The 17,314-nt window shown below is 40.8% G+C and overlaps 1 protein-coding gene across 5 annotated transcripts in view; it reads right to left on the bottom strand.

Moving 5' to 3' along the window:
- Positions 1-17,314, bottom strand: part of ZRANB1 (zinc finger RANBP2-type containing 1) — a 56,167-nt gene that overhangs the window by 1,812 nt on the left and 37,041 nt on the right. For all 5 annotated transcript variants that reach the window (XM_032312445.1, XM_032312446.1, XM_032312444.1 and 2 more), the window contains 7 exons: positions 13,044-13,231; positions 9,783-9,936; positions 6,881-6,952; positions 5,942-6,140; positions 2,281-2,401; positions 704-833; positions 148-377 (listed from right to left, as the gene is read on the bottom strand). In XM_032312445.1, the coding sequence (XP_032168336.1) occupies positions 148-377; positions 704-833; positions 2,281-2,401; positions 5,942-6,140; positions 6,881-6,952; positions 9,783-9,936; positions 13,044-13,231 (1,094 nt within the window). The remainder of the gene's footprint in view (positions 1-147; positions 378-703; positions 834-2,280; positions 2,402-5,941; positions 6,141-6,880; positions 6,953-9,782; positions 9,937-13,043; positions 13,232-17,314) is intronic.

Here is a 17,314-nt window from a genome sequence, read left to right as displayed (position 1 = left end):
GGACAAGCCGAGTGCCGGCGCCAGACACAGCAGTGGGGCTGGCTGTGCGGAGAAGGCCACGGTGGCAGCAAGGACACGGCGGCGGCCGGGTCCAGGTCCAGGCAGCAGGACTATTTCAGGAGGTTCACAGGAGCGCCCGCCTCTTACCTCCTGGGCAGAAAGAAAGTGCACGTGGAGTAACTTCCTCTCGCTGTCCACCAGAGGCAGAAACGTGACGGTGACGTCGTCATCGGTGTTCAGGTTAGCACCGGCACCTCGGTTGCCGTAGCCGTCATTCTCCATGGCAACCAAAGCAGAGAAGTGGCCCCTCGTATAGCCTAGAGCGATGGGACTTTTCCAACAAAAACTCTGTTCCCACAACAAAGGCAAATAAACACCTGGAGGGAGGAGAGAAAACCCCCGGGGTCATGAGGATCTAGCTGCAGGCCGCATGGGGAGTGACAAGAGACTTCAAAAATACCCTTGAACATGGGATGCCTGGGTGGCTCAGTTGGTTAAGCAGCTGTCTTTGGCTCAGGTGATGATCCCAGCATCCTGGGATCGAGTCCCGCATCGGGCTCCTTGCTCAGCAGGGAGCCTGCTTCTCCCTCTGCCTCTGCCTGCCACTCTGTCTGCCTGTGCTCACTCTCAATCTCTCTTCTCTCTCTCTATGACAAATAAATAAAATCTAAAAAAATAAAAAATACCCTTGAACATGGCTTACCTTGAAACCGAGTATATCCTAAAGTTTCTCCCCGGAAACTTTTATAATATTTTACTCCATAAACTATGATTGGTCGTCGAAGAATATGTGCAAGTACAAAAATGTGTGTCTGTTCCAAACTCGCTCCAGGCTGTATGGAATGAAATACAGAAAGCAATTTCACTTTAAAACATTTATTTCTGCCCTGGAAAACAACTGTGCAAAACACAATGCTGTTCCCCCCTTCAGTACACTAGACCAATGCTTTTATTAGTAGTAATTACTGTCAAGATAAAGAAGAGTGCGATTCTTCAAACAGCAACATCCAATGAAATAATAAAAGCAATCTGCAAGTTCTATGCAGACAAGATCCTTCGCTATCCAATCTCAAGAACCCAATGGATTGGGTTAAACAGTGATCCCAGGAACAAGAGATTCAGACAGCAAGGGACACTGGAGTCACTCATTGGCCTCCTTGTTAAGTCACCTGTTAGATCAAGACCCTAGCATAAAAAGAGGAGCTGTTATTTCTTACAAACATAAACAGCAAGAATACTGAACGGGTCTCTCACCCCTCTATAATGATTGTGACAACCCATTTTTAGGACGTACATGTCACAGGTGTAAAACAGTCACTGTGACAGAAGGTACTTCACTTACAGGCTTCGAGTAAATAATGGTGCTTTCCGCAAAGAACAGGGATGGTTTGTTGTGTGTATATTTGAACGTTACAGCCCAGTATACTGACCATGCTTCACGGAATAAAACTAGTATGAAAGCTAGAGTCTAAAAGGAACAACCCTTACACGATTCATTTTTCTAAAAGTTCATTCCCTGGTAAATTTTAAAGAAATCCTTCCACCTGCCGGCCATGGCACCTTGCCCTTGGCACACATTACACGGACAGAGAGCCTCACACTCATCACCACTTCACCCTCCGGGCCCAAAAGCAAAGCATCAGTGCCCACCACCAGCTCGGCGATCTCGGTTCAGTGCCCTCTAGGACACAGAACAGGAGCTAACCAGTAGATAGATAAACAGGCATAGGGGCGCCTGGGTGGCTCAGTGGGTTAAGCCACTGCCTTCGGCTCAGGTCATGATCTCAGGGTCCTGGGATCGAGTCCCGCATCGGGCTCTCTGCTCAGCAGGGAGCCTGCTTCCTCCTCTCTCTCTCTCTCTGCCTGCCTCTCAGTGTACTTGTAATTTCTCTCTGTCAAATAAATAAATAAAATCTTTAAAAAAAAAAGATAAACAGGCATAAAGCCACTTTGCTAAGAGGACAATATAAATGAAGAACAATCTGAAAAAAGTATATAAAAGTGCTTGGAATCATCACAGTGCAACTTTCATTCTGACAATTTCTAATCACTTAATGTAAGAAACATGTTACTGCCTCTGTCCTGTGGTGCAGATTTGCCTCTGGTCATATAGTCGACAGACAGCAGTCATGGCCAGAACCAAAGTCACCTGATGCCGAATCAAGCACTCTTTCATGTATACCCCAATGCCTCCAACATAGTTCACGCATGTAAATCCAGGGGTTCAGAGCATGTAGCCTACTATTCTCACAGAAGCAACATGTCTCAAAGCATTCTTACCTGACTAGCAAGAGAGAGTATAAATGCCCAGTCTTCTTGCCACTGTTCCTCTCTCAAGGAAAAATGTAAACCAAAGCTCTGAGAATACCATGATTCCCAATCTTTCCAACGTGTGTAAAACCTGAAAAAGTAAGACAGTAAAACATAAGCCTTCGATAAATGCTGCTATCATTTATTTACTGTGGTCGGTAAGCAATTCGAGTAAAGAGATCAGCAACTGTATTAATTTTACCCAGTCTGCACTAAACTTTCACATTAAAAATACCTACCTTCTGCTAGCAGACATCATTTAACACAATCTCACACACAATTTCATTCACCACCCACCAAGTTTTCAACCAAAACACTAATGATGAGAACAATCAATTTCAAATGTCTACTATTGGTTGACAAGTTCAAAAACAAAAACAAACCAAAAAAAACCAACAACAACAACAAAACCCCAAAACATTCAAAATCACCCGAAATACTGGATACAATCAAAGACACTACATTTCCACATTACTGTTTTGTCACTGTATAAACAATGGACTAGAAATAGCCCATGTGTTCACAAGTGGAGGATCAAAACCACTTCCACAGCAAGGCCCTAATTCTCAATTCTGTGACAGCTCAGAGAAATGAGGAAACTATCAAAGAGAAATGTGAAACTAGCAGAGGTTGGCTTGTAAGGTTTAAGGAAAGATGCAGTCAGTCTCCAGACATCAAAGTGCAAGGTCCATCAGCAAGTGATACAAGAGCTGCAGCAGGTTTTCCAGATCTCGCTGAAGATCACGAATGCAGAGAGCTACACTGAACAACAAATTTTCAACATAGGTGAAAGAGTCTTCTACTGGAAGATGATGCCATCTGGGACTGTCCACAGCCAGAGAGAAGTCAGTGTGGGCTTCAAAGGACAATATGACTCCCTTATTAAGGAGCTCATGCAGCTGGACACTTTAAGCTGAAGCCAGTGCTCACTGACCATTCCAAAAGGACCCTTAAAAATGCTGAATGCACTCTCCTCTATAGAAGAACAACAAAGCCTGGATGACAGCACATCCACTTTGAGTGTAATTTGCTAAGTATTTTATATATTTATATATATGTAATTTGCTAAAGATTTTAAATGCCTAATGCTTACCCCTCAGGTAAATAAACTTTCAAATTATGACTGACAGTCATAAGACATAATGACAGACAGCACTGATAGTTCACCTGATCACCCAAGATGGAGACAGACAGCCAGAATATTTTCATGCCTACTAACACAATACTCATTCTGCAGCCCATGATCAAGGAGTAATTTCACCCTTCAGGTCATTATTCCAAGTAAGCCCACAGCTAGCTACCACACACATGGATTCCACAGAGGGATCTGGGCAAAGAAACAGAAAACCTTCTGGAAAGGATTCACCATTCTGGATTCAACTAAGAACATTTATGATTCATGGAAAGAAGTCAAAATAATATCTACAGGCGTCTGGAAAAAGCGGATTCTAACCCTCACAGATGACTTGGAGGGGTTCAAGACCTGAGTGAAGAAGTCACCACAGCTATGGTGGGAATAACAACAGAGCCAGAATGAGAAGCAGCGCGTCGAGATGGGATTGAAGCGCTGTGATCTCACGACAGAACTTGAACAGATGAGGACTTGCTTGGGATGGACGAGCAAGTGGTTTTTTGTAACGGACTCTAATCCTGGTGAAGATGCTGTGAAGGCTGGTGAAATGCCAACAAAGGCTTGAGACGGTCACATAAACTTGACTGGTGCAGCAGCAGCAGGATTTCAGAGGACGGACTCCGATGCTGAAAGGAATTCTGACTGGGTAAAATGCCATCAAACACATACATCACGTGCTACAGAGAAATCATCTGTGAAGAGTCAACTGATGCAGCAAACTTTGCTGTCATCTTATTTTAAGAAACGGCCACAATCCCCTGATCCGCCAGCAGTCATCAATATTGAGGCAAGACCCTCCACCAGCAAAAAGATTACGACTCACTGAAAGCTCAGATGATGGCTAGGGTCTCCTATCAATCAACTATTTTTAAAATTAAGGCATGTATAGTTCATTAAGACTTCATGTTGCACACTTGACTACAGACTACACTTTCATACGCACTGGGAAGCCAAAGTTTCCTTCGTTTCACTTTACTACAATATCACTTTACTGCAGTGGTCTGAAACGGAACCCACACTATCTCCAAGGTACGCCTGTGTGCATGATACATCCAGTCACGTCACCATCATGGCTTGCCAGCCAGAGAGCTTTTTAATGTTTTTAAGGTGACCTCAAATTCTTCCTGTCTTACATTATGCTTTGATCTATACTTTAGCTCTCAAAAAAGAGAGGCTACTGCTTCCATTTACACTCACTGATACTTAGTATGTACTTACTCTGGGTCAGGCTATTGGAGGCACCAGATCTTCCACAATGAAACACAACAAAATCTCTATTCTCATGGAGTTTAAGTTCTAATGGACTTCACATAACCCCTCAATACTGACCAAAAAATTCACAAGTGCTGAAAAATTACACAGAGGCACTAGGGACACAGAGTTTTTTGGAGTAAGGCCATTATCATTATTGTGTAAGCATTCAATTAAGTGTAAAAGGAAGAAAACACATTTTAATTAACTCAGCTTCTTTCAGCCTCAATTTTTCTCATTTATGGTAACAGAGATAATGTATATACAGAACCAAGAAAACACTGTAAGTCAAGACCAGTCATATACTTGGTTGGATGCTGGGTAAAAAATATACATATATATATATATACACACACACACACAGGATCCCCCACTATCTGAAAGATTGCTTTGTACCCCTTCACCTTTACTAAAGACCTATCTTGGCACCTGTTTTTGCTAGCCAAAAAGAAACCCAATGAGGATTTTCACTTCTACAAGATGGTAACTGCACTCTGCTTTACTCCATTTCAGCTAACAAAAGGATTCCCAGGAATGCTCTACTTTCAAATAGCAGGGAAAACTGTCTACACAAAGGACATTTCTGAGATAACTAGAAGATGTGATAGAAGATGTGTACCCTGGATAACAGTCCTTGCTGATTTTCTCAGATGTGGTAATAAGGACTCGCTTAGGTAAGAGACTATCCTTGTTCTTCAATGATATAGAGAGATACTGTCAGGGGAAAAGCATCATGGGGACTTAAACCAAATGGCAAAGGGAGGTGTTTACATATGTAGAGATGAAGCATATGTGGAGGTACAGATTAACAACTAGGCAGGAAATATTGGGGTCCGTTGCACAGATACATATTATTTTTTTAACTTTACTGTGGATTTCAAAATTTGCAAGGTAAAATGTGGTCTGAAGATTATGTGCCTCAGGAAGAAAAGAAATCTCGTAATACAATGCTAACAATCTTAAATTTCAACTTAAACATGAATTCATAATACTTAAAAATATGAGCAAAGACCTATTTAACTTAAAATGTTTCTACTTAAAAGCTTAGCAAAATCTATCAAAATGTTTAAAGTGTCTTAATGTGCAAAAAACCAGTTTTCCCTCCAGCTTCCACAGAAAACATAAGAGGCAAAAAGTATCCCAACACACACACACACACACACACACACACACACAAGTATCCCAACACTACAGGGAAATAATGCGGCAAGAGCACGCGGTTTTCCACAGGGAAGGACAGCCGCTCACCAATGTGAACAGTCATGCAGGCTGTCATGCAGGGCTTTCCGAAGCACCGAGTCCTTGTCGTAAATGCCCCAGGTAGCCTGGAGCACGGAATCAAGCAAGCAGTCTCCTGCAGTCCGGTTCCAAAGTGCATACAGCCGACTGTCCAAGCGCGTAGCCAACTCCAAAGACCAGTTTATAATTGGGGATTCTTCTTCTAACTCTATATAAGGAATTTAAGTAACATGTTCATTTTCATGCAATTTAGGACTATTCACTGGAAGAAAGAACCCATTCTCTAGATGTTAAGCTGATGTTCATTTACTATTAAACAACTAAATAAATCTGATCAAGTGGAATACAAACCTTCCAAGTAGTTGAAACATCTGTGGCCCTAGAATAATTTTCTCAACTTTTTTTTTTTTTAAAGACTTTATTTATTTGACACAGAGAGAGAAACCACAGCAGACAGAGGGGGAAGCGGGGGCGGGGTGGGGAGCAGGCTCCCCACCGAGCAGAGAGCCCAGTCTCTGTGGGGCTTAATGCCAGGACCCTGGGATCATGACCTGAGCCGAAGGCAGAGGCTTTAACCTCCTGAGCCACCCAGGTGCCCCAATTTTCTCAACTTTTAAGTTCTTTACTATTTGCTGAGAATGCTTAACACGGAAATATACACATTCTAGAACAGGTAGTAAAAAATCAAGGCTTAAAAACTTTTATACCCTTATTCCACCACAATTAAGAGCCATGAATGAGCATTCTTAAAATTTTATTCCAGTTTTATCAAGATATAATGAACAGAATGAGCATTTTTAACAGCACTATGTGACACTGCTCCTAAGGACTTTATATTTTCAATTAAAGTAAAAATAAAACAAGTCAACCATACACTGAACTGCTCTAAGCCTTAAAAAGCAAAGAGTGTATGGATATTGAACTAAATCACATTAATTCCACACTTACCTTTTTGAACATCTCTATCAAGCACCTCATCAAATAGTTTTTCCTGGACTGTTGAAGGCAAGTCTTCAATATCTACAAAGAAAAAAACAGACTTAGAAGATTTTCTTATGTCTCATAACTTAACAAATTTGATATAAGGATCTAATAGTGACTTCCTCTAAAATAGTTCTCTTGCTGGGACAGCTAGGAGGTTCAGTCCAACTCTTGGCTTCAGCTCAGGTCATGATTCCAGGGTTGTGAGATCAAGCCCCACACTGGGTGCTGGGCACAGAGTCTGCTTGAGATTCTACCCCCTTCCACTGCCCACTACTTATGTGCTCTCTCAAATAAATAAAAAAAATTTTTTTTTAAAAAGTCCTTCCTTGCCGTGAAGACTGTCAAGTGGCTTTTTGTAAAAAAAAAAAAAAAACGAAAAAAACAAAATGCATGTATAATGTGTGTGCATGAATGGAACATGAAAGATTTCCTTTCTATACTTCACTAGCAAAACTGGTAACTAAAAACAATAAAAAGAGTATTTGGACCGATAATTACATATAACTATTATCAAAAAGATAAGAGATAATAATGTTGGCAAGGATGTGGGGAAAGGGAACCCTTGTGCACAGTTAGTGGAATGTAAACTGGTGCAGCCACCATGGAAAACAATATGGAGGTTCCTCAAAATGTCAGAAGTATCACGATCCAGCAATCCCACATCTGCGCATACCTCCAAAGGGAATGAAAACAGGATAATGAAGAGGTACTAAACTCCTATGTGTGTTGCAGCATTACTCACAACAGCCCAGATCTAGACAATGGATGATCTAAGATGGGTGAGGCTCCACTTCCTCATGTCACAACTGAGGGCTGCTGGGGGGAGGGGGGTTGGGAGAGGGTGGTGGGGTTATGGACATTGGGGAGGGTATGTGCTATGGTGAGTGCTGTGAAGTGTGTAAACCTGGCGATTCACAGACCTGTACCCCTGGGGATAAAAATATATTATATGTTTATAAAAAAATAATAATAAATTTTAAAAAAAAGAAAAGCTGGGGGAGGCTGTAAAATGGAGTGTTACTCAGCCAGGTGAAAGAAAGAAATCCTGCCATTTGCAACAACCCGGTGAACACTGAGGGCATTAGGCTAAGTGGAATTAGCCAGAGAAAAACAAATTAAATACTGCATGGTAACACTTCCATAAGGGCTCTTTAAAAAAAAAAACAAAAACAAACAAAACCATACACACAAAAAACCCTCATAAAAACAGGGTAGAAAAGAGGTTGCATGGGGGGGTGGGGGGTAGTGAAGAAAAGAGAGATTGATAAAAGGGTACCAAAACACCCAAGCTATAAAATGAATAAAGCTGAACACCTAACGTCAAAACCATGGTAAATGTGTAACATAAATTTGCTAGCAGAGTAAAACTTTTATGTTCTCACCAAAACAGATAAATAAACCAAATATGTAAGACAATGGGTGTGTTAATTAACTAGATGGAGGAAACCCTTTCACAATGTATGCATATATGAAATCACAATCACCCTAACCCTAGATACTTGAAATATCTGGCAATTTTACAGGACAATTATCCCTCAGTAAAACAGAAAAAAAGGCTTTCTGATATTCAAGATTATGAAACAGAAACAACATACAAATATTTATCTGCCCCACACTCTCAACCTCTGCTCAGGCCTACTGTTTTCAGACTTTAGAATCTTCTTATACAAGTTAATGAACCATTAATTACTGGCACACAGATCCCTGTTTCTGTCATCTTCCTCAAATTCCCCATGCTTTGTTCAGTTTACTAATGCAGCAGTCTACTCTTAAAGCATTACCCTCAAAAAAAAAAGCTATTTTCAAGACAAAATAAAAATCTAAACATTACCAAAGTAAGCTTAAGTGTACAGAGAATGCACTTCAAGTGAACTTTGTCTGATTTTAAAATACTAGAGCACCTGTGTGGCTCCGTTAAGCATCTGACTCTTGATTTTGGCTCAGGTCATGATCTTAGGGTTGTGAAGTCAAGCCCCACACTGGGCTCGGTGCTCAGTGTGGAGTCTGCTCCGTCCGCTCCCTCTTCTCCCCCCACCACCCTGCTCGAGCTCACTCATTCGCTCTCTAAAATAAATTAGATCTTTAAAAAAAAGGAAAAAAATTGGGGTGCCTGGGTGGCTGAGTGGGTTAAAAGCCTCTGCCTTCGGCTCAGGTCATGATCCCAGGGTCCTGGGATCGAGCCCCGCATCCAGCTCTCTGCTCCACAGGGAGCCTGCTTCCTCCTCTCTCTCTCTGCCTACTTGTGATTTCTCTCTGTCAAAGAAATAAATAAAATCTTTGAAAGAAAGAAAAAAGCTTAGTTATTATCTCCCTACCATTTGTAAACGTCCTTGTTCATGTCAATATAAAAGCTCAAGACACTCAAAACCAAGTTGGAAGCTTTATTTTAGAAACTTCTGGTATATATAATGAGTGAAGAACATACTGACACTGCAAAAGAATGCCAGTATCTTTGATTCAAATAATGACTCCACCCATCAAAAGCCAGAGTTCTAATCCTATCTGTTAATATCAATAACCAATACCCACATAATTTTAAAATAGGTATGAAAAAGGAAAAAAGAGTACACTGATATCATAAACTAAACCTGAAGGGAAAAATAAACGCGTAAAACAGATTTTTTAAAATATCTAAGGCCCACACAGAAATCAGTTATATCAGCTATCTTCCTACCACATCCAAAGCATAAATTTACAAGAAGCCCTTGTACTGGTCACTTCTGGGTAGTCAAATAATTTAAAATGCACATATAGTAGCTTAAGTTACCTGCTTTCTAACAGAAACAATTTCACTCACACATTTAAAAAAAAAAAAAGGAATCATAATAGAGTGAAAATTTCTTTTCACATTGAAATTTGGAGTTACCTGCTGGCAACGTAAATGTTACAAGGTCAGTTAGAAAATAGCAAGCAAAATCCCCCTTTCTCTGATGAAGAGAGGCAGCTATCTCTCGCCGGATCTGCTCTGTCAGTTCAGGACACACCATTGCTGGAATACACTTTGCTGCTTGTTGAGACACCTTAAATACAAAAGAAACTTTTCTCTGCATCTCATTTATCATTAACAAAAGCAGAAAACAACAGTATTTAAGAGAAATTACCAAACCTTCCCAGTAACTCAGGGTGGTGTTTAATTTTAAAACAGATAAGGGATTAACTCCTCACCAGTGGAAATATGTTTCGGTACAACTTTGCAGGAAAATAGCCAAAAAATGCTTTACCTTCTGACTCAGGAAATTCACTTCTTAGGAATTTATCCCAAGGAAATATATAAAGAATTAGATTAAAACATGATGTAAAATGGTAGTGTTCGCAAAGGTTCATCCTAGGACAGGGAGGGAGGACAGAAAACCACCTGAGACTAAGCAGCATGCCCACAATAAAAGCATTCTTTAAAAAACAAACCAAAAAAACTACACACAGGAAATTTCAGCTCATGGAGAAAGATGAAAAGTACAAACACTCTTCTGCTGGGTTAAGAATACCTCAAGTACCCTGACGTAGAATAAAGAAAGCATGATATTTTTAAAGGGTTAGTTTTCCACTGACCTCAAATCCCTCCCCATTGGTTATAACTCTGAATATTTAAAGAAGCAATCGGCTTCTCTCCAAGTGTAGAACAGACAACAAACCTTCGAAGTACAGCTGGCCGGACAGGAATGAAATGGGAGCAGTGCCGTGCTAGTGAGCACTAAGACAGAGAACTTCTAAGTAAAAGCATGGCTAGAACTTTCCTTTTCTCTTTAATGATGGACAGCAACAAATGACGCAAAGATATTTTACATTTAAGCTGTATTCCTTTCGTGGAGTTTAAGATATCTGCATATGAAGAATTTTGAAATCAAAGGTGAGCATCTGCTGGAGAAGAAATGAGTCTGGTGTGAACCCCGGGTGAGTCAGCTCTGCTTTCTGCTGTCACTAGAGACTGCAGCCACCAAACCTGGACACCGTTCCCTATCCTTCATATCTAGCCTCTTCATCCTTATGACTCTCAACCATCTCCTTAGGTTAGTAATTCTTACCGTAGGGCACATGAATTTGGGAAGGACCTGTGAATCTGAATGGGAATTTTCATTAGATTTAAATCCTTCGGGGGCGCCTGGGTGGCTCAGATGGTTAAGCATCTGCCTTCAGCTCAGGTCGTGATCTCTGGGTCCTTGGGATGGGGTGGGGTGGGGCTCCTGGCTCAGAAGCGAGTCCGTTTCTCCCTCTCCCTCTCCCCCTGCGCCCAAGTTCATTCTCTCTCAGTCTCTCTCTCTCTCAGTATCTGTCTCAAACGAATAAATAAAATCTTTTTTAATTTAAATACTTCATTTTCACTAGCCTCCTGTCTATATTTAAAATGCATTCTCTTATATATCACAAATCTAATATTCTAAAAACTATCATTTCAATATAACTGATTTCTGCAATCTTACTTTTATCTTAGGCATTTAAAAAACAGTATTATGAAAAGGAGTCCATAGGTTCCACCACATTACCAACAGAGTCCACAATCTAAAATCCAATTAAGGGGCACCTGGGTGGCTCAGTGGGTTAAGCTTCTGTCTCTGGCTTGGGTCATGATCCCGGGGTCCTGGGATAGAGCCCCTGCATCGGAATCTCTGCTCAGCAGGGAGCCTGCTTCCCCACCCCCCCACCTCTCTCTGCCTGCCCCTCTGCCTACTTGTGATCTCTGTCTGTCAAATAAATGACTAAAACCTTTAAAATAATAATAATAATAATAATAAAATCCAATTAAAACCGCAGCCCCAGACACATATCCCACAATATAAATGTTCTTCTGGTCTCATCCCAAAAGTACCTGGGCTCCCTCTGCAAGCACATCCCTTAGTCCAATCTCCCTACTGGCCCCTTCAGTTCTGTCCTCTGGAGCACCCAACTCCACTGAGATAACATTCCACAATCAATTTTGTTCTTACCCTGGAAATCTACCCCACTCCCACCTCTCCCACAGTTGGTCTAGGTGTTCCAGAGAATATGGGGAAAATGGTGGGATGTTACTTCCTAAGTTTGGTTCCGTCTAGAAGACCCTGAAGCTTCCATCTGGATGACTTTCCTATGCCTTCTATCCGTCAGATCACTTAGTCCTGGTGAAACCTGCCCTCTGGAGGGGCCCATGTGACCAGGATTTGAAGCTTCCCACCACCAGTCATGCAAGTATCCCTGGATCCAGATCCTCCCACCTGTCAAGCCTTCTGACACCTGCAGCTCAGACAATGTGGCTGTAAGCTCATGAGACCTTGTGCCAAAACTGCTCAGCAGAGGAGCTCCTCAATTCCCTACACTCAGAAACTGCCTGAAGGTATTAACTGTTCGTTGTCTAAATGGACATGCTAAATGAAGGTGACCTGTTTAGGCAGTAAATATTAAGTACCATGGGGTTCTATTGCCCTCTCACTGTTAGTCCCCAGATGCTCTTAGGAGGTCAGTGACTTGTAACAGTCCCGAACTTTCTCACAGCCCTCCACCAGGCTGAGAGGAGTCCAGGAATCCCCCAAAGGACTTGAGCCTTGATTCACAGCTGCCCTCTCTATCCTGTCTCCTGCCACCACCATCAACTACAGCTCTACACACTTGCTCTGCCAATACAACAACGCAAATAGAGCCAGACCTCAAGTCCTACAGAAACTACCTCTAATTGTTCCATCCCCTGGCTCCAGAACTCTGGTCCTTTTTTAATCACATTGCTGCTTTTCAAACAGTCCCTTTTTCTATTACAGTAAACCTGCCCCTTGTTTTCACCAGTACTATCCCCTAAGCCCTTCCCTTTCCCTTTTTGGTGCCTCTGGGGTCACTGGATTCTTATCAAACTGAACTACGGCTAGCCATTTCAATCATGTTTTCAGGTAACCTTCATATTCCTTAATCCCTCCCAGTGCTTTCTATATAATGGCTCCCAATATTGGCAAATTTGAATATGAAATATGCGTATGCGTACCACAGAAGCAATTTACTGAGAAAATCTGAATCCACAACTGATCTGACAAGTTTAGCATGAGTTTATAAAGGGAGTAAAAGAAATCTGAAACATTTAAGAACAGTTTAGGAAAACATTACATCAAAAACGAAAATTAATGAACACATTTCCTTCATATAAAATGTTTAACCAAAATGTCATACTGACCTCTGTTAGCAGTATTGCTAGCATATCCTGCCTCTGAAAACGTATAGCCAGATGTACAAGAGTATAGCCAACATCAAAAGCAGAAGGACGGTTTAGCAAACGCACTTCGTCTGCAGTGAGCTGACGGGCAATGTCTCCTCCTGATGACTTGTATGCTTCTATAGCAGCTAAATCACCTTCTACAACCCCTAGAACAAGGAGCAAGATAGAAAAAAGTTTATTTCTATTTTTCTTCAAAAAGCATAAATCTGTTACATTCACTCTAAACCCTTTTAAGTGTTTCTCCAGGATTTCTGGATCCCAGGACAACATTTAAGTGTCCTAAAGAATATTAAGGAAAACTAGTGTATTCCTCTCCCTTTAATTTCTTTCTAGAACTAGAACTACCTATTTAGGTACTTACCTTCACATCAGCACTGGCTCCACGCTCGAGGCTGAGAGGAATCGTTAGATTTTATCAACTGGACCAAAGATCAGCAATCCTGATATGAGAAACCAAATTTTAGGGGCACCTGGGTGGCTCAGTGAGTTAAGCCTCTGCATTCCACTCAGGTCATGATCTCAGGGTCCTGGGATTAAGCCCCACATTGGGCTCTCCGCTCAGCAGGGAGCCTGCTTCCCCCACCCCATCTGTCTGCTTCTCTGCCTACTTGTGACTTCTCTGTCAAATAAATAAATAAAATCTTTAAAAAAAAAAAAAAAACTTTATAGAAGACACTAAACTTCTACTCTGGTCCTGACTACAGAAACCAAGGAGACAGGGATGTGCTTCCTGTCAGCTTTGGGCTCTCTTGCCTTTTAAACCTGCATTTTTTAAGCTGAATCAAAACAAATGCTGAGCCTTCCATACTACTGTTTAGCTATGAAATAATTCAGAGCAATTAAAACCATTTTCAGGGGCGCCTGGGTGGCTCATTGGGTTAAAGCCTCTGCCTTCGGCTCAGGTCACAATCCCAGGGTCCTGGGATCGAGCCCCGCATCGGCTCTGCTCGGCGGGAGGCCTGCTTCCTCCTCTCTCTCCACCTGCCTCTCTGCCTACTTGTGATCTCTGCCTGTCAAATAAATAAATAAAATCTTTTAAAAAAAAATTTTTTTTCAATATAAGTTAAAGTTAGTAAGATTTTGATTTCAGAACCTCTCAAAGCTGAATCTTCCTTATACTCATTAAGTATTACTATAGTAAAACTTGAACCAGGTGAGTTAGAAGAAAAAATATGCTAAAATAAAACATTACAAACTAGTTGGGGGTAGAGAGACAAAACAAGTATCACTTTTTCCAAATCCATAAAGAACTTTTTGTTCCCACTAAACCATGTTACTAAACTTAACACAAATTAGTATTAGGTGAAGACAGTACTCCTATTTACTGAGCAGTACAGTACACACCTATGAATAAATACCCTTGGCAAAGTACAACTGTATAGGTAAGCTTCAAATTTAACCACAAATAGTGTTTTACACAAACACACACACACACTCCCCAAGACTGAAGGACCATATATTTTTTTTTAAAGATTTTGTCTATTTATTGACAGAGAGAGAGAGAGATCACAAGAGGCAGAGAGGCAGGCGGGGGGGGGGGGGGGGGGGGGGGGGGGGAGCAGGCTTCCTGCTGAGCAGAGAGCCTGATTGGAGGCTCCATCCCAGGACCCTGAGATCATGACCTACCTGAGTGGAAGGCAGAGGCTTAACTCACTGAGCCACCCAGGTGCCCCAGGACCATATAATTTTAATTTTAAGTGTCCTAACTTATATCAAGAAAAATTTGTTGGGTAAAATGCTGATACCAGCTAAAAATATTCTTACTGTATTTTTTAAAAATTCATTTCTTAATGCCATCTTAAATTAGAAATCAAAGAAATAAGAGCTATTCCTTGGAGTCTAACAGATTGTACAATGCAACAATTCCTCCCAGTTATTAAAAATAACAAAACTTTAAAATAATTCCCATATTCCTAAATGCCCATGACATGCAAAGCACTGTCTATGCTAGGCAATGTGAGAAACACAAATAGTAACAACAGGATTCCTATACTCCAAACAGTCCTTTCTCATCACATTTACGGGCTATAAAAGGCCAGCTTCAAAGTTTTCAGACTCTGTAGTCGAAGATGCTTTCTGCAAATCTAGACCCACTCCCCAAAAAAGGATACCCTGCCGCCAACACAGACATTTTTCAGGTGAAGAAATCCATGATATCAAATGAGAACAACTTCTTACAGGAACTTTTCTTTTCATGGCCACATAGGTTAATACTTCTTCAATATAAATGCCTAAGTACAGCTGTCACTCCCATTCCCAATATACAAAACGGCTTTAAAACAATCTTAGGAGGCCCAGTGCCCTGAATAAGTCATCATGGCTAAAATGTGATACGACTGGCAGGAATCTTCTCCAAAGGGCAAGCCTTAAGAATAGAAAACAGAGGAACCTCCATGCTGTGCTGAGCGAAGTCAGTCAATCAGAGAAAGACAATTCTCATATGATCTCCCTGATATAAGGAATTTCAGAGGCAGAGTGGGAGGCTTGTGGAGTAGGGAAGGAAAAAATTAAACAAGATGGGATCGGGAGGGAGATAAACCATAAGAGACTCTTAATTTCTCGAAACAAACTGAGAGTTGCTGGGAGGAGGCGGGTAGGCGGGTAGGGTTGGGTTATGGACATTGGGGAGGGTATGTGCTATGGTGAGTGCTCCGAGATGTGTAAGCCTGATGATTCACAGACCTGTACCCCTGGGGCAAATAATACAATATATGTTAATAAAAATAATAAAACACACACGCACACACAGGAATAGACACAGAAAGTCCTACTTGAAATAAAAACAATCTATGGTTAGAGTCAAGTACACAAAGAACTCTAAAATTTCTGCTTGTTTTAATGAACAGATGAGAATAACCAAAGAGAGCTCATAATTTTATGAATAATCTAATGCAGTTCTTCTCTTTAGAACCAAATATGCCCCACTGTTTCCTTCCATGTGTATGTATTTCCATACAGAAGCAACTACTTTTCATATCAGTCTTATCAAAGCTGTCACTATTTCTGGGTGCCTTCAGTATCACTGCACCTTTTACAGTTTATTATTTATAAAACATATTTATAAAATTTCTTTATGAAATAAGAAAAGCCACCTAAGGGCCAAAGTGACTAATCAATTTACCTGAGAACACACACAAGAACCACTGCACAGAACATGGATACATCTGTGTACCTATATGGGCACGAGCACCCACGTGCATGCACACACCTTCTTTTGTTTCCCAAAGACAAAGATGACTGCCAACCAACTTCTAAAATCAGTCTTCACTATTTTTAGCTAACTCACCATACAGCTGATGTTGGGAAGAATCTCATCTTAGAAATTATTGCTTAGGAATTCATTTCCTCTGTCATGTTTGTGAGGGATTTCTGTCATTAGAAACTAACTAACGTAATGGGGGGGCGGGTACAGACCAAACAGCACAGGGAAGTTGACAAACTGTGCTTTGGAATTATGATTTACAATGTCACCCAGCTGCCTTCAAATTGAGCATTTAAAAAATATATATAAATAGAACTTCAAATGGTAACCAGCACAGTATATGAATTCTACCTCAATAAAGAGGATACATATACACAAAAACAGGATTTCTATTCATCCAAATCAAAAAAAAAAGAAAAAAAAAAACACCACCACCACAAAACAATTACTTCCTCCAACCCCAAACTCCGCACTGAACTACACAGAGGGTGTGCTGCGGCTCTCCAGCATGGAGCAAAACCAGGAAGGCAGAAAATGAGGATGAACGGAACAGAGAGTCTGTGCTCTATTATTTATAGCATAAAATCCTCCAAATCTTCTAGAACATGAAAAACACAAACATAAATATAGGCACAAAGTAGTATTTTAGAGAAAAAGATTTCATCATCTAACGTTTTGGGAATATAGGATTCCATTCTTTTCATTAACTATAATTAAGAACTTAGTTTTAGTTACCAGTGAGTTTTCAGCTACAAAGTACATTATTACAAGTTTCATGAGACTGTCACTGAATGGTCCAAACCTTTAGTCTGTCTTTATGACACCTTGTTCAAAGACAGCTATTGATTAAAGTTTCCACAGTTTCTTAACAGATGGGCCTTCACTGTAAACGGCATATTTAAAAGGATCTGGCCCATACTCAGGTAAGATAAAGTTTTAGCTACTAAACGTTTTCTACTGAGGGGACAAAGTTAAGATTATACGCAAAGCAACTTACAAAAATGTCTTTTTGGAGATATTCACATAA

This window comes from Mustela erminea, chromosome 14, assembly GCF_009829155.1.
Source record: "Mustela erminea isolate mMusErm1 chromosome 14, mMusErm1.Pri, whole genome shotgun sequence".
NCBI lineage: Eukaryota > Metazoa > Chordata > Mammalia > Carnivora > Mustelidae > Mustela > Mustela erminea.
This window is presented reverse-complemented; position numbering and strand designations above follow the sequence as displayed.